We start from the raw sequence: 25,021 nt of genomic DNA, 5'->3' as shown, positions 1-25,021 counted from the left end.
GAGTGATGTGGTCAAACTTACGAATACACATGTGACCAGACGGGCAGCGGCATTCTGAACGCACTGCATACGATTTAGTTGGTCATTTGTAATGCTAGAAAGAAGACTGTTGCAGTAAGCAAGCTTGGAAGTCCAAACGCATAATTACGTTTTTTCCGTAGTGGGTTTGTCAAGGATTTTTCGAATTTTATCTATCCTTGACAGAGAGAAATTTGCATTCTTATACAACTGAATAATATGATCGGACATGGAACCGTCCCCGTTGAGAATAACATCGCAAAGTTTTCCCAGCAGCCCGTGATATTTGAGTAAATAAAACTCGAAACGCATATTCGGTATGTATGTATGTATGTATGTATGTATGTATGTATGTATGTATGTATGTATGTATGTATGTATGTATGTATGTATGTACGTATGTATGTATATATGTATGTATGTGTAACCGATCACAGTGACTTGTTGAACTACTAGCCTTTTTAAAAGTTTTTCCTGCTTCCTATCCCAAGGAGAGAATTTAACATACAGTATGTTTGTACGACACTACTATTGAAATCTGGGATTTGCCTTTTGAGCAGTTCTGTTCTCAGTGGTATACTCCAATAGTTCACTTTATAGACTGAGTTGTAATTTTGCAGTGAATAATCTCAGGAATCCAACTTACAACTGTCTGAATTTACACAGGTGTTACAGCCTATGGATTTGCTTTGTATACAATGGTTGTGAGGGATGGCCATGGACATGGATTTCCTGCTGCATTTATAATTCTAAGTGAGGATTCCGAAGTGTGCTTGACCAAAGCATTCCATATCATAAAGGAAAAAAATAGCATATGCCCAAGGTGAGTCCTATAGGTCATTGAATTGTAATACAATCCATAAAGTGGTAATTCAGCATGTGATGATCACACTGTCACCACATATTTTCAAGTGCATGTATATAAAATTACAATCACTACAATCCAAGATAAATAATTTTATGTTAAAGTATATCGTGCCTCGATTATTTTGTAATTTTGCACACACTTCTGCGCAGTGTGTCACAGCGCACTCCCGGTATGCCAAAACAGCCCTTTATCTCGATGTTTGTATGCATATTTCTATTGCCACCACTTATCACTTGTAAATACTAGAAACAAACCCGTGTTACACTCGGGTATTCCTGTCAATGTTGATTAAATCACTTTTTATTTATTTAGAGAGGTCAAATTGTAAAACTAACATGAAGTTTGAAAATGAATTGGATGCACATGCTGTAGGACAACTCATTGTTCAAATCGGTCAATTCTTTTCGCACAATGGAGTCATTATTCACTGCTTGTATGCCTTTTGACCTCACCAGAACAAAATAATTCCGAATGCTGACAGGAAGTTAGAATCGGGATTGGTATGCAATGATAAGTTCTCTTCTCTGTACCAAGGGAATAATGTTTCATTAATACTGTATACTACACAGAATTACATATTTTTAATAATATATTTTATTATACAAAAAACACACGTTTAGTGGTGCAATTTCTGACTTGCGGTCTACATTTTGACCTTACCAGAAGACAATAGCAAATTAACCATAGCTTAAATTAAGAATTTGATTTTCATTCAACGATAAGTTCTATTCTTTACTGAGAGAATAACTGTTTCCACAAAGTAAAGAGACGCAACTTTTTGAATTGTTTTATCACAAAGACAGTGGATGCATAGGAGCAGAATATTCCCTATGTTGTGTAAGAACGCACTAAAAGTGAAAACTTTAGAGTAACTTGGCATTTGAATTGTCCTTTTTATTTTCGTTCTGTTGTATGTAATGTAGTTTATAATAAAACATTACTATTTGTTATTTACACCCATGATATTCCCATACTTTACCATCATTTTGTTACCATGGCAACCAAAATACCGGACATCCATTCAAAGCTATTAAACCATTCATTTAGACCAGCTTTGACTTCTCCAACCTTAAAAATGTACAGGGTGACCCCCCAATGTTTTAGCCTTATTTTCGTGCGCATAGCTAATATAATTTATTCTGAAAATTTCAACAAATGTTTAAATCTGAAAATGGCAAAAATAGTTTTAAACGTGACAATTTTACGAAACTTAAAGTACGTAATTCCGCATTGAAAAGGACACAGAATGATGATATAATGCAAACGAATGTCAACTTTGGTAAAATTGAAACGTTTGTGATAGGTCCATTCCATAATCAACAGAAAACATGTCTAGACAGCCAAAATAATTATTTTTAAAGCCGTTTCCAGAGGGTATTCTGAAGTATGTACCCGCCGCGTATAATGGCCAATGGAGGGCGCTATATCCCAAAAATTTGATTGATGACCCAATATCTTTATTACATAAATAACACCTGTGGGTCATATTCTATCAGTACCATAAATTTCAAAGTGATCAGAAAATATTTAATTTCGAGGTGCGTACCACATTAAAACAGTTTGTTCCGATGAGTTTCATATAACTTCTTTATGTTTAAAGATTCTCACATCACCCTGTCCTTTTATGGGCCGGTCAAAACTGCTTGTTATCTACGGGAAAGTTGTACTTGAATATAGAGAATTAAGGGTTAAGAATTCCCAGAAAGTTACCTGAGACGGTAAGATTGGGGGGGGGGGTGGGGGGTGGGGGGGGGGTATTGTATCAAAACAGTGGGGAAAAAAATATTATTTAAAAAAAATCAATATTGTATATTTAATGGAAGGGTTAGGAGTTCACACACCATATGCAACTGACATTTTCCAGTGGCTTTGTGTTTAGTGTTTGATTATTGCTTTGTAGTAAAAAGGTATCTTCTGTTCACACTATTAGGGCATTTATGATAGACAAAGATCTGAAGGAAGCCAATGCCATCAATGAAGCCTTCCCAGACTCCTCTATTTTACTGTGTTGGTTTCATGTTTTACAGGTATAATAATATACAGATATATTCAAAATAATAAGTCAAAAGCAGTAGTTTTTATTTTATTATTAGCATGCATGGTTACTGTAAGAAATAAATTTACTTCAATAATTTAAGTTAATTTACTATTGAATTATTCAAAAATTAATAATTTTTCTAATGTGTTAAAGTTGATGAAGTATTAGCCTTTATAATTTTTCTCCTTTTCTACAATCTGCACAAACAGTGAGCATCCATAAATCAGGTAAACATATACTATGGCTAAATAGTGTATTTTAGTGCTATATATTTTGAAGCACTTGTAAGTTATTCACTTTTTAAAGTAATTTTTTGTCTGTGCAGATGAGGCCTTGGAAAAAAAAACTCTGTAAATTCCAGTAAACCTGATCTACCCTAGTTCAACCCCCCAGACCCTAAACCATTTTTTTCGCAACTTGAATGAAAATCTGATGAGATTACACGAGATTGGGCAACAAGTTGAAAATTGAATGTAATTTTGATACTGTGTTGAGTTAAAAATTTATAAAAAAAATGTCAACAAAATACAAAACATATTCCAACCTATCTACCCTATTTCTGAAAACATACAAGTTTTCAATCTTGGCTGATCATAAATTTATATTGAGTCTATGAGCAATTATGCTATTGTTTTAAACTACTATTTTTTTGTAAAGATACAATGAAAGTTTATCCATACTGTAACAATTGACAACTGACATTAACAAAACATCATAAGTCAAGATCTGTAACAATTTGTTGTACAATGATTACTATTTAATAGGCTGTACATAGATGGCTGCTCAAGCAAACATCTGGTTTATCTGGTGTTGGAAACAAAGAGAAGAGAAGTCAAGTCATTAGATTTATGACTGAATTGAAGAATTGTAATACAGTGAGTAATTTATAAGCATGAAATCTTTGATTTTGCATTAACTACAATAAAATTGTTCTTCTGCCACACAACAAATTGTCTTGCTAACTCTGTCTTGATTGTGCCGTGTTATCAATATCGTCAAACAGTAGTCTATAATCTTGAGCAATATCGATCAGATGCACTTTGATTTCAAAATTATATCATGCATTAAGACTTCAAAAGTGTAAGAAGAATAATAAGTTTGTACCTTTACTCAGACATAAATTTCTGGTCATATAAAATTGCATCTTAATTGTTTCTCATTAATAGGAGAGTGAGTTCATGGCACTTGCCTGCACTGTCACTACTAGATTTGATAAGCCAGTAGTGACATATCTTGAAGACAACTGGCTACATATGCAAGTGGCAGTCATGTGGTCAAACTTTGGAAGGAGGTTTTTCCATGAAAACAGTGAAACAAATAACCTGGTAGAAAGGTATGTTTTATGATTAATTAACCGCATTGCATATTATTTTTTGGTCAAATATCATTTCTTATATATACTGGGTAGGATTTCAGTAATTTGTTGATCCTGATATGGTTGGCTTAAATTATACTTTGCATAATAAGCAGTTGTAAGATTGGTTAGAAAGAATTGTTAATTCATGCAAACAGCATATTTATCAGTTTCTTTTTCAATAAGTTTGAATAAGACAGCTAAAAAGTCACTTTCTGTGTATATTATAGTTTCAAATCAATTCTTATAGTATGGTACCCACAATGAGGCTTTACCCCTAAAATGGACCTTCTTGATGTTTTTATTTTTATATTTTTTCAAGAACAAACTGATTGCAGTATTATTAAAACATCAGAATTAGAAAGTGCATGTATAATAATAGAAAATGTGGTTCATCCATAGAAAACTGACTCAATAGCTAGGGTCCTCATGTATCCACTTAGAGGATGCTTAGCAACCAGGAATTTTTTTGCGTTTTTTATTAAAGCAGACCTCTGCAACTTTAATGTTTCACTGAATGTACTTTGAAATAGCAATACAGAGAAAAAATGATTAAAAGCCCAGTATCTGTGATTTTTAGCTATTTTTGCAGAGTTTCTTACTGTACTCCAGATGACCTATAGCACGATGACATTAGAATGTCACATAGCTATATGTTAGTAACAACCATTGTTATTGTTGACAAATGAGTTGAAGTCAAGAATATAGCATTCAATTTCCAATGTTATGTAGGTTTTTTGGTAACATGAAACACCACTTTCTGAATGGATATGCAAATCACAGGGTTGATGACCTTCTATTGCTGTTGGATTCAAAAGTACTAGGATACTATCGGTAAGTTTCACCAAACAATTCATCATGACGTCAACTTTCAAATCTCTCATGTCATTTGCTATTTGTCTGAGAATGAAAATATATGCTTAAGTCTTCATCAGTTTATGCTCTACTAAATAGCAATATGGAAAAATATTATTCTTAGGAGCTGAGATCTGAAGATGAAATAGACAAGAGACAAGTTCAAGCATAATTAGCAATTAAACTACCTTGTTTTCATCACTGTCATCAAATTTCCATGGGTTTCATAAGACTTAAAGTACAATGTGATTGTACCTTAAGCTCATTTCAGATGCTGTGCTCAATCAGAATTTTCCCCCAAATCAAATTTTTTGATATATACCTGATACCTGCTTGCAATAGATATTCATGACCTTGAACATGTTCACTTGAGACCATTTCCGAAGGATGATCACCTATTTTTAAATAAACGTTACTGCAAATGAATTATGAACTGCCATTGCGATACTAGCTTTTGAATGGGGGGGGGGGGGGGGGGGGGAAACTGAAGCAGCAGCATCAGGGATCACTGATTCTCATTTTGCATGCTACTATGGCTGTGTCACATGACCTCAGGGAGTCATAATTAATATATAATACATGTTTAAAAGATTCAAAGGATTTCTTACTTAGAATCAAAATAAATAAAAAAGTCTTAGGTAAATTCTCCCAAAAAAAATGTAATTTTTTTTTCGATTCTTGTGATATTTTAGTTACACTACAGGATTGCAGGAGGCTGGTAGGCTGAGAAATCCAAGAAATGATAATCACAGCAAGAAATTGGCTGAAGAGTTGTTGACACAAAGTTGGAGTGAAAAAGTGAAGTGGGACAGCAGCTTTAAAATGCCAAATACCATCTGCTAGTAATGATAGCATGAGCTATGAAGTGAATATTGTCGAATGCACATGTACATGTCCTGTCTCATCTAGTGCAGGTAAAAATTATTCACATTCAGGTATCATACTTCTACTTTATCCTTTTGCTTTCTCTATAGAGAACAAATATCATGGGGGAAAATGGATTTGGACAAACCATGGCAGTTAAAGGATAATTGAAAGATAATTTTTCAAACTATTGCTCCACAAAATGATTCAGTAGTTTCTTCTCCTAATTTTGATATGATGATATGTTGTGTGCATTCACCTACTTTTTTCAATGCACAATAAACGCTGACAAAGGCTAAGCTCTGAACACTATGATGAAATAAGCTTGTATTCTATAATCAGGGAATAGATGATTTTATGGCTGTACATTAGATTGAGGAATTGACAACCTAAATCTCAAATGTTTTAGCTATATGTTCTGCAAGCCAATTTTTACATTTGTGAAAGATATGATACCAGTTCAACTTTAAAATAATTTTTTTTTCTTATTATAACAGGAATGTGTAAACATCTGCATTTAGCACTGCAATTGGCTGAAGCACAGGGTAAACCAGCCTCATCTCAGAGAAAAGAAAGGCATTAGAACTCTTCAATAATGGGGAATATTACTTGCAGGGTAACTCAATTATTACCTGCAGTGAGCAAAATGCTTCGAAGTTTAATCTATCCAGTAAGGCATGTACTTGCATTGCTGCAAGTCATGGCATAGCATGTGTATGCCAGCTACTTGCTGATCTGGTGACCAATGAAAAACAAGAGCAAGTTACTGATAATGAGTTTCAAAATGTTGCAGAAAGCAAATAGCTGCTGATCCCCCAAAGTTATCAACATTACAAATGATTGAGGACATTTACACCTGGTCCAAAACTTGGGAGTTTGTTGATACTTGTCAACTGCATCAACAAGTAGCAAAAGTGCACCTTATGGCATTTTCCAAATTTGCCAAGAAAAGTGGTGGGAGGAGAATTCATGTACTTCATGAATATAGAAAAAAAATTGAAAAGGCCAAGAAAATGATAAGGGACCATGATTATGCCCAGCCAAAAGACTAAAGAGGCTAGTGAGGACTAAATCTTGTCCAAGTCAGAGTTTTCAAAGAAAAGGGGATCAATGCAAATGAAAAAACGAGGTAACGTGCACGTAACATGGAAACTATTTATTCTTCAAAGAATAAATGTGAATAAATGACAATGTAGATAAAATTTTAAGGCTATCAAAGGAGCTATTTCTAAACTATAACTGTTTATACCTTGTTTTCAGAGTTTGACATCTTTTTGTTGCAGTAGATGGCAAATGCAGTGCAGTGGGAAAACCGGATATTTGGTCGCCATGGCTACAGATTCAAAGTTAGAATTTTGAGGCAAACGTATCTATTGAACGGAAAGTCATAGAACCACAGAATTTTTTCTAAAGCATTCAGATGTATATGCATTACCATATGAACCTAAATCTATGACTGAATATGATGTCAATATAATTTGAATTTGGACATCTCAGGGAGTGAGAAAAATTAATAAATTTCACAAATTTCCATCTTGTTTCTACTGTGACATGTTTGGATAACCTTGTATCTTGAGGTTGATTTTGTATTTAATTTCACACATGTTGGCTGATTTTGATTGAATTTCAAATATTTTTTAAAAGTAATGAATGCCACAAAAAGCACATGCAGTACAAAACATAATTGTTCAGAATATTGATTGAAATGTTTAGAAGATAAAGGTATTACTCATACTTCATGCAAAGTTTACGACCTCAAAAAGGGGTATTGAACTAGTTTAATTTATCAGTTAGAATTCTAAACACAAAAGACTGATTATAATTGCTACGTGAAAAATAAACTGTTTATTATTGAAAAAAGATTTATTTTATAGATCAGCATCATCATGCAATTCATATGAGATTCTTCACCTGTTATGTGTATGGATACCATAACGTCTAACGCGGTCTGCTTTCTCATTTTATGGCTATACCTGAATGAAAATCTCCATATGCTTTGCAGTGATATCAAAAAAAAAAATATAAAACTAAAATAGTCAACGGAAATATCTTCCAGATTACTCATTGATCTGGTCTCAAGCTCACAATTTCCACTGTCATATTTCTATGTCTGAAAAAGCCGCTTCAGTAAGCAAGCAAGTGGTGACTATTTCGAACATGATGTCATAAGTCAGCAAAGTTTTGAGGCAACCAAAAATAGCTAATTGTCTGTTTTGAATATGTAATGAGACTAAGTAAAAAATGACCAGAGGTCAATGAAGAAAAATGCGATTTTTCTCAATTTTTGTTCATTTTTTTGAAGAATGATATAGCTTTTCTGAAAGTATACATGTCTAGGGTGACAATTAGGGGAAAAATAGAAGTTGATTTTTGAAGTACAAAGATTTAGATGTACACAGCACTCATATGATGCTTTGGGCACAGCTTAACTATGCATAATTATTTTCACATCATCTTCAGTACTTTGAATAAAAAAATTCAAAGAAAAAAGAAACAAGTCATACAAAAAAGGCATGATTAAATTGCCATTAAATTTAATTATTTTTATTGTCAAACACAACTTTTTGTTTGCATCTGATTGGCTGTTGTCATAACTGTTAACAAATAACAGAATTCAAATGATCAGATTTTTAGTCCAAAATATTGGAAATACTTTCTTCAGTTTTGTTCCAAAAATGAAAAAAGATTCAAAGAATTACAGAAACAGTGCAGAAATCACTTGGAAAGCAGATATTGCCTGTCATGAAATTTTTACACTGGTGAAACATATTGTAACATTTTGACATTACCTTGTCATTTTTGTTTCATTTGAGAAGAAATCTTCTGCTTACATAAAAACTTCAATCATGTCACATACATGTACTTGCTCAATTAAAGCCACAGTAGCTGTAACTTATGAGAATGTTTTCACTTATTTTTGTTAAACTTTGTGACCTATTCATATGAGTAGCCATTACAACTGAATCATGGAAAATCGCCCACTAATTCCCCATTTTCGAGACAGGAATTTTCCCTGGTTTACCGCTAGAGGGCGTATTAAGTTACCCAGATGTGGTGGGGTTAAATGAACCATCGCACCATTAGTCTCCGTTACCAAGACTCCTCTCGGGTGCTTCTCTGCGGTAGCAAAGCTGAAATATCCCTGGATATTCTGGGTAATCTAGACTTATGGTGTGATGGTACATTTAACCCCACCACATCCGGGTAATACGCCCTCTAGCGGTACACCAGTGAGAATTCCTATCTCGAAAATCAGGAATTGAAAGAGTTTAACTTCCAAGGGATCAATGCATCTGTCTTCACTGTGTCCCAGGGGCGGTAAGGACAGAACCTGCAAAAGCATGGAAAAGTAGATGCATGGAGTTAAGGATGATTTTCTGTATTTCGAAATACTGTGTATGGCACCTATATGATTTTGTCTGTTTTTTCAGTATTTTTGTTCTGTGTATGAACACTCCAGATTCTGCTGTACACCCTATAGCATGATAAAGTGCACACTCTTGAGAATTTCAATGTATCCGCAACTATCACTGTTACCGTTGCCAAAAGAATTCAAGTTGAGACTAGAATTTAATTATCAATAATGATGGATTGCTCACTTAACGTACGCATAACATCAGTGTGAAGAAGCACAATACCTGGCACTTTATCATGCTCTAGGAAGTCATCACACAAGAAACTGCAGTTGCTACTAAGGAAAAAAACCTAAGCTGAAAATATAACCCAAAGTTACAGATAGTATCGAGGTTTTACTACGGATTCTGTTTACACTAGTCTGCATGATCACATGTGTAAGTATTGATGATTGACAACAACTGAAAGCAGTCAGTCGAGATCTAGATCAAACTTCTCTCAAATTAACTCAAAATGTCATGTAGCCTGTAAATTTCATGAAACTGCTCCATAACCATGCTTGGAATTTCAGCAGTAAAATATCAAATAAAAATGGAATCAGCATGCATCTTTGTCATGAAAGGCTGAAAAAAATTAGATTTTGATTTAAAAATCAGCAAAGTCACAGGTATTGTACAAATCACTTTGATTACTGGATTTGTCCAGCTTTGAAATTCAGGTCAACTGCTATGTATTAATGTCACATCTGTTGCTCTTAAAGAGACAGTATAAATTATTACTATAGGTTATTACTTTACACCTAGTGTTATTAGGTTTGTTAGTTGTATAATGATTAAGAATAACAACTGCACTTGATAAACTGCATTTTTCAACCAATATGACTTTTCTTGTATCGTTATCAAACAAACATTTCATGAAAGTTGTCAAAAAATTGTAATAAAAGTATTAAATATATTACATTTGTCTTCTATTGTTTGTCTTTTCCCTGACAGAATTCCTATTGATCAGATATCATATCAATTTTCTTTTCTGTTAATGTAAAAATGGAAAAGAAGGGAAACAAAAGCATGTAGTGAAACTTAAAAGTGCAAATGAGTGTTTTAGTACTTACTATCATCCTTGAGAATTTCTTCTTCAACATGACAAATGTCATCCAGAACCGAAGTCAAAAACTTCATCATAGGAATGGCAAAGCCATGAGTGGCAAGATCAAGTGAATCAGCATGGTGCTCAATAAGACCTGTCAGTTGATGTAGAGTTGTTCTGCACATTAAAAAATATATTATCAGTAAATTATTATGTTGAAAATAACATCAAATTTTATTGAAAATGCAGTTCTCACATTGAAATGTCAATACACCAATGTATGAATGATCTTAACAGCCAACAAGCATTTTAATAGCCTGTTACAACAGCACACATCCACCAATCTATTCAAGTACCCAGTTACTACAGGTGCAGCTAAAATGTGTGGACATTTTGACAAAACCTCAATGCAGGGCTTATAGTAGTGGCTGTACAGTAGTGGCAAATCTCATATTAATGCTGCAGGTATTTCTATTAAAGTTCATGCACTGAGATGCCTTCAGGCCATGGTCATGTAAGTAAAACTGTTCATTCAAAAATAGTGAGGTGAAGTGAACCATTTTACCTCGTAGCATCAATTTCACCATGTCTCCTTGCATTATTAACAGCTGTTCTACTATGCTCCTCTGCAATTCTTCTTACTGGCATAAGTTTAACAAAGAGTTCCTTTGTATCGCCAATCATCTTGGAAATATCACCTAAAACAAAAATGGGCAATAAATTAATGCACAAGGGTATTATGATAGAAAATAACCCTTTGAAGGAAGAATGAGAAAAAATGCCTGGATTCACAAGGGAAAAAAAATAATATCCACTGGAACATGTGGAAAAAATATAATGGCCCCCCCACCCCCAAATATCAAATGGTCCACCCCTACCGGTATTTTCTTGGTACTGTCAACTATAGACAATATGTAATGACAAGATGGCAGACTTCAAGCTTCTATTTTTGTTCAAAACTGTGAAAATCAGGGAAATGTGTATATTTATATATCATCTGAGCAATATCAGTTACGGAGTTCATTGTCTAAGATGATTGGTGCAAATTACCTACAAATTAATCAATTCATTCAGAAAGGAGTAAATTTGACTTAAATATGCAAATGCTATCATGCAAATGCTATTACTTCAAAGAACCTATCTCTTTTTTTGAGACCACTTAAGACATAGAAACACTAACAGACATGCATGTATCATAATTTTAGTCCCATATACAACTATTTAGTCCCATATACAACTACTGAAAGTCCCATGACCAAAAAAGGGAAAGTAGCACTTATGATCCCACCTTCAGCAAGTTTTGTAAACACACTTTGGATGTTGCTTCGTTGGTTGCACTGAATATCATTTTCTTTTAAAAACTTTTCCAGTTCATTTTTTCGATCTTTACCAAGACGAAGGATGCCCAAAACCGACAGAGAAGACAGACATTCAGGCTGACTACATCTTCTTTTGATTTCCTCAGCTGTAATGGTGTTCCTGGTACTTTTGGACCGAGTTGTGTTGACGTCCAACAAGGAAGGTACTTGGACTAAGTTCTGCTGAAAAGTTGAACAGGTGCGTTTGCTTCTCTCCCTGGGAACGGCATTTTCATTCTTTCTCTTTTCATTTGTTTTAGGTATGAACACATTTTCACTACCAGTTTTATTTTCTCTTTCTTCATCATCCTTTGTTGTTTTGTCTGATGTAAGAGTATATAATGCGAGATTATTTGGCCTATTACCTATAACGGTGAAGTACTGTCAAAGATCCTATGGAAAAGAATGTAACTTTTACGAATACCAAATAAAATAACTAATTCTTTTATCTCCCAAACTAAATTAGACTTTTCCTATCTCTACACACAGAAAACTCATCAGTCTGATAATAAGGAAGGGATTTTGTTACCTACACTTTTAATGCTTTTGTTCTTTACACAGCAGTGGGAATAAAAGTTGTACATGCATATTAGGGGAGAACCATTTGATTTTGGGGGGGGGGGTATGGAGGAAGAGGGTATGGGAGCAAATTTTTTTTTCCTGTCAGAGTGACAGCAATTTTTTTTTTTCTACTGTCAGACCTGCATCAATTTTTTTTTTCCAAATGGAGTAGCAGTGCAAATTTTTTTTTATTGGTCATCAAGTTTGTAATGTGTTGTATATAAGGGAGCCGTCATTATTGATGGCCTGAAACTCCGAAATTTCGAGTGACCCTCCCCCCTTCACCAACCATGATGAATTTAAGTAACCTCCCTCTCTAACTCTGAAATTTTGACCATTCCCCACTTAGAAAAGTTAAATACCTATACATGTAATTACAGCAACAGTAAAGACCTTTCAAATCTTGATGTACCCTGCTAGACTATCATCAGTTAATTATCTCATGATGGTTCAAAAAAGGTGAACACATCAAAATGAAATTCAAAGTCACAATAAAATAAAAATATAAAAGATCACGCAGTATCTAACCATATAGTATATTGTTTAATTTGGATGGATATTATGACAGGGTTTTCACTAGGATATCTGACGGGGCAGAATTTGAAAGTACAGGGGGAGAACATGAGAGAGGCTTAGGGGGAAGTGTCACAGGGGCTTTCCCCTATCTTACATGGAATTTTTAAGATATTGATGTGTGCAATGGTGCAGTCTGGTGCAATCTGAGAGTTTTTTTAATTTGTTTACTAAGTGAAACTGTTAGAATACCCCAAGGGGGAGAGCACGAGGGGGGTTCCCCCTCTTGTATTGAAAATTTTGAGAAATTGATATGTTTAATGGTGCAATCTGAGAGGGGTTTCAGTATAAATGCACTCGGTGAAACTGTTTGAAAATGACGTTGAACACTGATATTTTTTACATTTTTTGCATGATCAGTTTTTGAGTCACAATATTCAACAACCAAATGACAATACAATTTGTGAAAAACAGTTCTGTTTGCCAGAGACTGAAGACAAATGAATATACAGGAACGGAAAATCTGTGACCTTCTTGTGTCATTTCTCCAGCTGCCAGCTTCTAATGAAAAGCCTGAATATGGTATGTTTGCGATCCGGTGTTTGTGGTCAGAAAAACAAGGCTCACACATTGTATTTCATCATATTTGTTGTTCCTCAATTTTTCATTGTCAAGGTACATCTTTCTAACAAATTTATATTGAGAAATAATATTGGTTTTAACACTAGTTTATTAACTCCTGTCTTGTGTTTTAAATTTTCACAATTTACAGAAGTCAAATAGTCCCCTTTAGATAGTGCCTATGCTATTGAGATATGGCAACAGAAATCCTGAAATATGATTTCTTAGGTCAGAAATGGAAGGTAAACATTGAGTGTACTGAGGTGTAAAGTAGACCCATGTAGTGCATGTTTATATCATAAGTGCTGGGAAAAGAAACATAAGAATTGCTTGTGGTAAAACATTTGCGCCGCCTATGGCGGCACGCCGGCAAAGAATACATGAGAATAAGGTTTCCAAATTTTGCTTATTTCTGGTGCATTGTGACAATTTTTTTTTCTCTTCTGTCTGTTATGACATTTTTTTTTTTCTCAGGCCATGACAGGATCAATTTTTTTTTTCTTCTCTCTCACCTGGTGACAATTTTTTTTTTTCTCAAAATCCTCCATACCCCCCCCAGAAATCAAATGGTTCTCCCCTTATGACACAAGGAAACTGTACTACATGTGTGAAAATAATCTAGGGGTATACTTACTGTCATTAACAGCAGTGACTGTACAAATCTGACATTGTCCTTCAGCTAAACTGTGGCACTTGCTGTGAAATTTCCGTTCACAATGCTGACAGAACATCTGTAGCACAACATAAAAAATTACGGTTAGTGTCAGACAATACTTTAATATGTTTCATAAAGTGTCTCACCACAACTCAATGACATTTACAAATGCTCTTACCTTTGGTAAACCATTTCCACACTTGCTGCATTGTTCCTTGCAGATATCTACCAGTATAGTAAAACAGAAATATGATTAGTATATATAGTGGCATAACCTTTGCCATGCTTATACAGGCATGTATTCACTTTGTTGTATGCACTTTTATATCAAACTAATTAAAGGGACAACGTCTCTCTTTTTTATCTTCTTTTCATAAATTTTGTTTGATATCAGAGCTGTTCCTATTGTTTGACCATTTGAAACATACTGAGATACCAGTGAACTGTACATGGTTTCTACTCTGCTAAGAGACAAACAAGATCTAAACATTGACTGTTGAATAAAAAGTCTCTACCACTTATTCAGTTGTGAATGAATTTTTCATCAATGTGGTACTGGTATCCAGTGTTAAATAATGTTTAGACTACATGGGGCTTGTTATGAAATTTCAGAGTGTGGATTTCTTTCATGTAGATAAGATAATAGCTGTAATGTACACTGCCCTGGCAATTTTATTTGTCAAAGGAAACAGATTTTGGATGGAGAAGTTCATTTTATCAAGATGTCGCACTCAAAATCACCACTTTTTATACAGCAAAGGTGTAATTTCAGACAGTTTTTAGGTTCTGCTCTGCCTTTATTCTGCACATTGAGTGATTTTATGCTAGTATTCACTATATTCTTGATATAAAAAATGTCCGAAACAGTACCAGGAATCTATCCTTATAGTGTAGCTTGATAGAGCTGAACGAAGGATAGATTCTAGGCTACCAAAACAGAGATTGTCCCTTTAATTGTCAAGCCTTTAGACATTGTCAAACCCACTTGTCCATGGCATAACTTCAAGAAATTAGTGGGAAATATCACTGGGTAACTCTGTGCATGTATACCTATACCGGTAAACATTATAATATAATCCAATTATGATTCTAATCTAAAAATAAACAAACAAACAAACAAACAAACAAACAAACAAATAAAATGCATTTGAATAAGACTTTACCATCTAGAAAATAACTGGTATGGTACATATTCTAAAAACATTACCTACATAGTTGAGTAATATATTATTGATTTGTTGTTAGGTCTGTTGAGTGATATTGTATAAATTATTGGTTTTTACAAAAGATTTCAGTGTGTCATATCTAGGTTTTCTGTTTGTGTCTCACACGTTGAAAATGCAGGCCGAAATACTACCAAATGTATGTACACTTCTATGGCAATAATGTATGTTTGTCACAAAAAAGGATGTGCGGAAGGAGTAGGTCATTTGTCTACGGATGTCACACAAAAATACCTCTTTTCATTCAGCAAACGGGTAATTTCTAGCACTTTTGAAGTATCCTTTGAATTAAAAATCAAGAGACAGAAACTTTGTTCCTTGTAATGTTAGTTGCTTAAATTATCAATAAAAGGATTTTTTTATGAAGATAATATATTCTATTGTATAATCCGGTATATAGTAAGCACAGCTATATGTGACCCTTACCAAATAAATACTTCTATCAGAGATGCATTATTACAACAATAAACAATCAGCTAGTAATTGTGAATAAACTATGATAAATAATGTTTCAAAACATGGAGGTTTCATTACAATGTCAGGATTATCACCTACCAACAGCGGCTACTAACTTTGCAGCTATGGCCAGACGCAAGTCATTTACATTAGTGGCATCTAAACTAAAGCTACATGTACTTTTATTTTTCTCCAAAGCAAAGGTGTCAGCAAACTGAAGGTGGAATTCAAATAGCAATAAATATATCACAAAATTAGATTGCCATATTTGTATTTAAATAATGCTCAAATGCTCAAAAATTCTCAAACACAAAAATCATCGAACCATGTCTGAAGAATGTAGTGAACAAAATTGCTAAAAAGTAGCTGTATATACACACCTGATTCAACTAACTTTTTTATTGCACCAGTTTTCTCATACCTTTAGACCATACGATAATCTCATGATTTCTAAGTTACTTTTTATAGGCAGGTTCTTTCACTATATGCAAAAAAGTGAACCATCTATACATCTATTTATTTTTCAAGCTATTCATCTCCATTAGCCAATCATAGCAACTGACATATGAGCCTTCTAAAATTATGATTCACACAACCCATTAATATATCAATCATTTGCAACATAGCCCTAAAGTCCTTACAGGTTAGAAAAAGCTGTCAGAATCTTTCATGTCCAGTTATGCCTTATATATTGCTTGCAATGAGTTTTCCAGAGAATACATATTATTCCGGGACAGAAAGGTGTTCACTGTTGGTCAAACATACAATGGCTCACCTTTACAGCATAAACTCCACAAGACGTACTGTCTTGCTGGAAATCATTGTTGACAGTTGCGACCTTCCATTCCTTTGTAATGCCAAGGTTGGACAGAAAGTTACTATAAAAAGAACAGAAAATATGGTCATTCATAAAGGAAGTGTAAAGACAAGATAAATGGCCCCCCCCCCACTCCCACAAAAAAGGTGAAATTTCCCCATTATTCCCATGGTATGGCCAATGATACTCACCTCCAATTTTCCATCTCCTGTTTTGAATCTCTTATTTTCATCGAATCAATGTGGTAAAACATACCAGCCACCATATCAGCACACTACATCATAAAAAGAATATTATGTTTTATCAGTGACAGCAATAATAAAAATACTTCATTGATAGTATATACTGAAAATTTCATTACCATGGTAACATTATCTAGAGGGAACGCCAAAGATTAAAAGAAAACACTAGAAGTTTAATAGGTGTATTATATTTTCTTTTTTGTCAAGGCTTTTCGATAAGTTTATTCCAATTATGGCTTTCATGTTGTTGGATTTAATCTTCCAGGCTCTGCCATGGTTCACCACTAAGTACATGTTAAACAAAACCTTTGTATGATGAGAGAGTTAAAGCTGAAAATGGATTAGACATGGAAGATTAATAAAACATGTTTTGGCTTACAACTTTATTTTTTTTTAAACTTCAGTGTGAAACTTTCTGAAATTAAGAAAAAAACCACCTAAAATAAGTTGTGGACTGTTTACCCCAACCACAGATATCTGCATTGTCTGTTCCTAAATATGTGTTTAGAAGGCTTCCCCTTGTTTTAATTCCATGGATTGAATGATTCTGCTTTATGTAAAAAAAGACTTGAAAATGTAAATTTATCAAAAAAACATGCTAAAACAATCTCTTACCATTACAGACCAATGACCAGGTTCATAAATTACAGAAATGATGTTATCAGCACCCAAGAATCTTTCCTAGGATACAAAATGGAGCACCATTAATGGATTTCATTCAGCTAGCATGCATACATGAACATTCATATGCATAAATTCCAAAATTATGAAACCACCTTGGACAAAGCATATCTTCTTCAAAAAAAAGTCTGCAATCAGTTACAAAGTCATCTTTTATCTAAGATCTTGACAGCATAAGTTGTATGAAATGAAATGTTTCAATGAAAATGTAGTCTTAGAACATGAAACAAAATGAAAATAAAAAAAACACTGTAACTTGATTACTCTCAAGAGAGAATTATTCTAGACAATTAAGATTTACCTTCCACTGTTGTTTCCTTTTGATATCTTTCTTCCCCCTGGTTAGAATATCAGTGCCAAGATGATGTGGCAGTACCAGTGTCTTCTGTTGAAAAGTAGATAAAAAACAAGTGAATTTGCAGTCAATTATTTTTTATGTATTTTAGTTAGATTATTGGCACAATTGGGTAAGAATAGCAATAAGGTTATTTTAGGCTAATTATAACAGTGATTGTAAATGTATCAATAACGTGCTGCTTGAATATGATCAATATCATGACACACAAATTAGAGCAGTTATTTGGACATTTTATTTACATAGTTTGGTAGTGTCAGTACCATATGTTTCAAGTTCAAAGTATGATGGAATACTCGCTACCTTAGATACATTCCTAAGGGACTGGTCAGTTTCTTCAGCCTGGGGGGGCCGGTGGATTCATGGGGGGGTCACCCTGTTTTTGACTTTGGTGATAGGGGGGTCACCCTGTTTTCAAAATTTGGAATAGGGGGGGTCAACCAGTTTTTGACGTCAGCAAAAAATAATCCACCGCCCCCCCCCAGGCTGAAGAAACTGACCAGTCCCTAAATCAGGCTAGAGGGTCAGTTCACCTTATAACAGGGGCATTATGGGAACAAATTAAGTCGGCAAGTTAGCACAGCAAGAGTTTGAGGAAAAGTGATATTCCTAGTACTTCGTGACCTGTGCTATAGCAGAAGGACATTATTTTGTTTGTAGGGTGCACAATAGTCTGAAGAATTTTAACTTTTATTTCTTTTTTCTTCTGGTGCAAAGATCTCAGTACAACTCTAGCTTACATAGTTCCATATGTTAAACTCCGCCATCTTGGAATTTTTGTGGACCGTCTTAGATTTTTACCACTCACCTAGGTAGCAAAAACCTATTTAAAGTAGCGAGAATTGTGCAAACGAGGTATTATGCCGATATTTGATTCATCATTTATCATGCAAATCAAAAATATCTAGACTGGGTTCAGCTTTGTGTTCATAAAGTGTTCCACCGGTAACCCCGGTTGCCACTACGCAGGGATCACTTTGGGGCGCGATAACGCGATATTTACGCTAAAAAATCAGAAAAATCGCATTCAGAAAAATCAATTGGGCAAAAAAGTCGCGCCGATAATTCAAATGGCGCGTACGTGATACCTTTACGCGATCTAAATTCATCGGTAACATTTGACAGGTTTTCAGTACAGAACCACTCATTGTGTCGCCGTAGAGAGCGCTATAATTACACTAGAAAAAAGCTGTTGCAGAGTTACCCTTTTCAACAGCGTTTGTGATTGGTTGCCAACAGGAAGTTTTGCGTTCATTGACAAATCATTGGAGTCGATACAGCAAGTGTTCATTGCTGCTGTACAGTGCGTTGTCGTCGCTCAAAATGGCGCTTTCGAAGGAATATTCGTGTCCAGTACGAGTGGTAGTGCGAAGAAAAAACGCAAATGCACTATTCTGGACTACTGTACTTCCGTTACTCCCGCACTAGAAAGTATGGATTCGATCGCCTCCGATTACAACTTAACTCAGTGTGACAGTTTTCGGACAGGGTAGTGAATTTCGCCCAAAGCCGTTTCATAAATGACTAGCTCTGGTGCGTACGATGCTGTGTGTTCCGCTATCGGTGAGCGGGGCGATTAGCTGTACATGTAGCGGAACACACAGCATCGTACGCAGGGCTAATAAATGACGAGCACAACGAAATCTTATTACCATACCCTTCGAAACTTTATTGTGTTTATCCTCAAACTGTTAACACCGACAGAAGTGGCAAATTAGGGGGTCAAAGTTGCCAAATATTTGCCCCCATGTTGAGTGCGTGTAATCGGACTGCTATCGCAGTAATCTGACGTCGTATTTTGAATGTGATAAGGGGCTAAATATTGATATTTTGAAACTTCGAACCCCGATTTTCAATTTCCATGTGTTTAGAAAACTATATGGAAATATTTCGTGATAATTAGTTACGTTTAATCCACGGATGACGCAACTATATTTCAACGTGTATAGCGCTTCTAGATATCGGACACGGGCTGTCCCTGTGTGTTGCGTTCTACACCTCGTATTGTACGGTGTGGCTAACTTCACCAAGTTTGTAGCCCGAAATAGCTTTTACCAAAAAAAATCCAAAACAGGACGGCAGCGTCACCTGACTTAATATGCTTTAGCATGACTTGTAAAACGCTATCAAGACGGAGCGAAGTGAGTATAACAAACAGCATGTCTGAAAACTGAGGTCGTCCGAACACTGTCTTACTGAGTGTATTGTTATGCAAATTAACCAATATGCAGAAAATCAGGGAAAGTTGGGTCCGGTTCCCACAGACTTTGAAATTCTCCCACTGTTTTTTTTCATGTGCGATTTTATCTCATGCCGTTCTTGAGCCAGGGTAATCCCTGCTACGATCATGATTTACATGATAGGAGAATGATATTGACAACACAGTAAGTGAACACTGAGATTTACAAATCAATGGATATGGGTATTTACCATTATACAGGCTGGGATATGCAAATACTAAAAAAAAAGGGCTTATCAGGATGAATATCATGACATATTTGTCCAAATGAGCTACTCTGCTCCTGCCAAAAGAGTTAATTGTGAAACATTGGCTCAAAAAAATGATAAAACAACCCTGTACTAAATGCTTACCGAATATTCACCATTTTCCTGTAAAAATAAATAGGCATCCATGGCCTGAAAGAATGGAGAATGTATTATGGTGTAATTGCTCTGCTATTCATGTAAATATATCTAGACATTATTTTTTTCAACACAACCAGTTTGCCTGATCATGTGCTTACCAAGGATTATCTCAATATATATATATATATAATATATATATATATATATATATATATATATATATATATATATATATATATATATATATATATATATATATATATATATATAAAATATTAAAATTAATATTGATATTACATAATAATATTTAAGTCATTTGAAGCTTTTGCTAGACATGTCTTCCTCTCCACAAATCAAAGGATACATCTACAATTGAACCCTTTAGCTGCCTCACTTTCCTGCCTAAATTTCAACAGGAAATTTTTCATATTTTCTGTCATTTTTTTTACTTGATTCCCTTTTGGATCCCAAATGTAAAACATGACACTGACTTTAGATTTTTGATAAAAATATGAACATTTGTCTTTCATATGTTGCACAATTTACAGCACATAAGGGACAGACTATTTCATTGAATGTGTCGAAAGTTGACAATGGGAATCAAGACTTGATAGCAATTAATATACAATTGACAGATTTTAACAAGTCCTGATGACAACCCTATGGTAAGCTCTGATGACTGTAAGAAGACTACATTGTGACTTTATAAAGCAAATGTTTACCTGACACACAAAAATCAAAATAGTGAAATATTTGTATAAGTTTACACACCATTACTTAAAGTCATAGCAATATCATAGAATTGCATTTTTATAACTTACATTGTCTTCCAAGCATCTACCGGGTTGTAAGCTTTGCAATGTTTCCACACTGATGATGTAAGGGCCAATATGGCCCAAAAGCAAGCCCCTATCCAATTTTGGACTGCTCCACAGCAATTTTACCTTATCTGCAATCATCAAAAAATAAATTTTATCATGGAGGATACTCCCAGTAATGCTTGAGTGTTTTAAGAAATGTATTCATAAACAATCATATCCTAGAAAAGCATATCATTTTTACAGGGAATGGTTCCATCTAATTGAATAAATTTGTTTGATTACGCCCTACATGTTTGAAGAGTATCTCAAGTTTCCAAGGTATCTAAAACACGCATACATAATAGTAGACATATACAAAGAATGGATAGAATCAAACTTTAAACATACAGTATAAAAATGACATGTGCACTAAAACATTTTGCATCTTTGGGTAATAATTGTTTTCTTATATTGAAACACAATCCATCAAAACTGTCAACTTACCTTTAGCAGCCATTGTTATTGAGACAACTGCTAAAAGACAAAACAAGAAACATCCTATTACAAATGTAGTAACATACTGATGGCTTAGAAGTAACTGCAAATACAATGTATAATGATTTACCCATGCTCCATTTGCATCACGATTAAGATAAATAGATCCAAGTGCAGATACACCAGGCTGTCTTCCTGGCTTACAAACATTAATGGAAAACACAAGATCATCTATAGAGTTAAACAAATTAAGGATTCTTTGTCCATAGAATTAGACTGTTCATTAGAAACAAAAGATTTCACCCACTGTGTAGTTCTGACTTTAAGTGCCAAGTATGAAGAGCTTCTCAATGAGGTATGTATGCTTTTGGAGTGCAATGTTATTGTTGGTATTTGAGTTTAAGTCTGGGCTAAGAGTGAGTTGTCAACAATAACATTGCTGGTAATGCAGACATTGACTAGTATTTGACATCTCAACATGATGTAGGGGTAGAAGAGGAAACTGTGGATGACACATAGAACAAAAATATGGAAATGTTTTCGAAAGTTGCAGCTGCTGTGCCTTTAACTTAATATAACCTGAGTCAAAGTGAGCCCAGCTCAGTTACTAAATGTGTCCTGGTATCTAAATAATTATTGTATTATTAATTGTACTATAGACGGGAGGCTAAAGTACCAACAAAAATAAATAAATAAAAATACATGTAAAAAATATGTCATGGAGTCTAACTGAGCCCAGCTCATTTACTAAGTATTACCTGAGTCAAACTGAGTCCAGTTGAGTTACTAAATATTACCTGGGTCTAACTGAGCCCAGCTCATTTACTAAGTATTACCTGAGTCAAACTGAGTCCAGTTGAGTTACTAAATATTACCTGGGTCAAACAGTTACAATTATATTACGGAGTGTAACTGAGCCTAGCTCAGTTACGATTATATTACGGAGTCTAACTGAGCCTAGCTCAGTTACGATAATATTACGGAGTCTAACTGAGCCCAGCTCAGTAATGATTACTAACTGAGCCCAGCTCAGTTACGATAATATTACGGAGTGTAACTGAGCCTAGCTTAGTTACGATTATATTACGGAGTCTAACTGAGCCCAGCTCAGTTACGATAATATTACGGAGTCTAACTGAGCCCAGCTCAGTTACGATTATATTACGGAGTGTAACTGAGCCTAGCTCAGTTACGATTATATTACGGAGTCTAACTGAGCCCAGCTCAGTTACGATAATATTACGGAGTCTAACTGGGCCCAGCTTAGTTACTATTATTATATTACGGAGTCTAACTGAGCCCAGCTCAGTTACGATAATATTACGGAGTCTAACTGAGCCCAGCTCAGTTACGATTATATTACGGAGTCTAACTGAGCCCAGCTCAGTTACGATAATATTACGGAGTGTAACTGAGCCTAGCTTAGTTACGATTATATTACGGAGTCTAACTGAGCCCAGCTCAGTTACGATAATTTTACGGAGTCTAACTGAGCCCAGCTCAGTTACGATTATATTACGGAGTGTAACTGAGCCTAGCTCAGTTACGATTATATTACGGAGTCTAACTGAGCCCAGCTCAGTTACGATAATATTACGGAGTCTAACTGGGCCCAGCTTAGTTACTATTATTATATTACGGAGTCTAACTGAGCCCAGCTCAGTTACGATAATATTACGGAGTCTAACTGAGCCCAGCTCAGTTACGATTAATTACGGAGTCTAACTGAGCCCAGCTCAGTTACGATAATATTACGGAGTCTAACTGAGCCCAGCTCAGTTACGATAATATTACAGAGTCTAACTGAGCCCAGCTCAGTTACGATTATATTACGGAGTCTAACTGAGCCCAGCTCAGTTACGATAATATTACGGAGTGTAACTGAGCCTAGCTTAGTTACGATTATATTACGGAGTCTGAGCCCAGCTCAGTACGATAATATTACGGAGTCTAACTGAGCCCAGCTCAGTTACGATTATATTACGGAGTGTAACTGAGCCTAGCTCAGTTACGATTATATTACGGAGTCTAACTGAGCCTAGCTCAGTTACGATAATATTACGGAGTCTAACTGAGCCCAGCTCAGATGCGATTATATATATTACGGAGTCTAACTGAGCCCAGCTCAGTTACGATAATATTACGGAGTCTAACTGAGCCCAGCTCTATGCAGTTACGATTATATTACGGAGTCTAACTGAGCCCAGCTCAGTTACGATAATATTACGGAGTGTAACTGAGCCTAGCTTAGTTACGATTATATTACGGAGTCGAACTGAGCCCAGCTCAGTTACGATAATATTACGGAGTCTAACTGAGCCCAGCTCAGTTACGATTATATTACGGAGTGTAACTGAGCCTAGCTCAGTTACGATTATATTACGGAGTCTAACTGAGCCCAGCTCAGTTACGATAATATTACGGAGTCTAACTGAGCCCAGCTTAGTTACTATTATTATATTACGGAGTCTAACTGAGCCCAGCTCAGTTACGATAATATTACGGAGTCTAACTGAGCCCAGCTCAGTTACGATTATATTACGGAGTCTAACTGAGCCCAGCTCAGTTACGATAATATTACGGAGTCTAACTGAGCCCAGCTCAGTTACGATAATATTACGGAGTCTAACTGAGCCCAGCTCAGTTACGATTATATTACGGAGTCTAACTGAGCCCAGCTCAGTTACGATAATATTACGGAGTCTAACTGAGCCCAGCTCAGTTACGATAATATTACGGAGTCTAACTGAGCCCAGCTCAGTTACGATTATATATATTACGGAGTCTAACTGAGCCCAGCTCAGTTACGATTATATTACGGAGTCTAACTGAGCCCAGCTCAGTTACGATAATATTACGGAGTCTAACTGAGCCCAGCTCAGTTACGATAATATTACGGAGTCTAACTGAGCCCAGCTTTTTAGTTCATGTACGTAAATACACAAAGCGTCGCCTAAACTGGACACTATGGTAACGTACTATGGTTACGTACACAAATAGTATGAGAGAAAAACCGCATCATATTCATCAAACTGTTGAACGAAGTTATTGTTATTTTTTATGAGTCACTTACCAATGAGTGTTGTTGTTAGATTTTTAGGTAGATTTATGGGACGTACGATCGGAGTAACTGCACGACAGCTCACTGGCTTACGGAGTTTGAAAGAAGCGCCTTTTCCTAAGTTCTGTAATTTAAATATTAAGCCGCGCCCCACGCGATG

General features: G+C 35.2%; 2 protein-coding genes and 1 long non-coding RNA gene across 4 annotated transcripts in view; 1 reads left to right on the top strand and 2 right to left on the bottom strand.

Annotated features, from left to right (window-relative positions):
* The window catches only part of LOC139115871 (uncharacterized), a 145,216-nt gene that overhangs the window by 101,713 nt on the left and 18,482 nt on the right, over nt 1-25,021 (bottom strand). The window lies entirely within an intron of this gene.
* Nucleotides 707-6,566, top strand: LOC139147305 (uncharacterized). 2 transcript variants are annotated; one of them, XM_070718357.1, is made up of 7 exons: nt 715-841; nt 2,817-2,913; nt 3,689-3,799; nt 4,091-4,257; nt 5,011-5,112; nt 5,826-6,047; nt 6,495-6,566. In XM_070718357.1, exons 1-6 carry the CDS (start codon nt 717-719, stop codon nt 5,974-5,976), a joined length of 753 nt encoding a protein of 250 aa, XP_070574458.1. In that variant the 5' UTR covers nt 715-716; the 3' UTR covers nt 5,977-6,047; nt 6,495-6,566. The 2 variants fall into 2 exon arrangements, with proteins under 2 accessions (XP_070574466.1, XP_070574458.1); XM_070718365.1 differs by lacking the exon at nt 2,817-2,913 and having other exon boundaries at nt 707-841.
* Nucleotides 12,037-24,964, bottom strand: LOC139115757 (uncharacterized). Its single transcript, XM_070678091.1, has 11 exons — nt 24,874-24,964; nt 21,810-21,839; nt 21,327-21,454; nt 20,512-20,556; nt 17,866-17,949; nt 17,499-17,564; nt 16,833-16,915; nt 16,600-16,702; nt 14,324-14,370; nt 14,125-14,221; nt 12,037-12,118 (listed from the first exon to the last, which is right to left on the bottom strand). Exons 2-10 carry the CDS (start codon nt 21,820-21,822, stop codon nt 14,170-14,172), a joined length of 621 nt encoding a protein of 206 aa, XP_070534192.1. The 5' UTR covers nt 21,823-21,839; nt 24,874-24,964; the 3' UTR covers nt 12,037-12,118; nt 14,125-14,169.

This window comes from Ptychodera flava, chromosome 2 (assembly GCF_041260155.1).
Source record: "Ptychodera flava strain L36383 chromosome 2, AS_Pfla_20210202, whole genome shotgun sequence".
Lineage (NCBI taxonomy): Eukaryota > Metazoa > Hemichordata > Enteropneusta > Ptychoderidae > Ptychodera > Ptychodera flava.
Note: the sequence above shows the minus strand (reverse complement) of the source record. Positions and strands in the feature narration are given on the sequence as shown.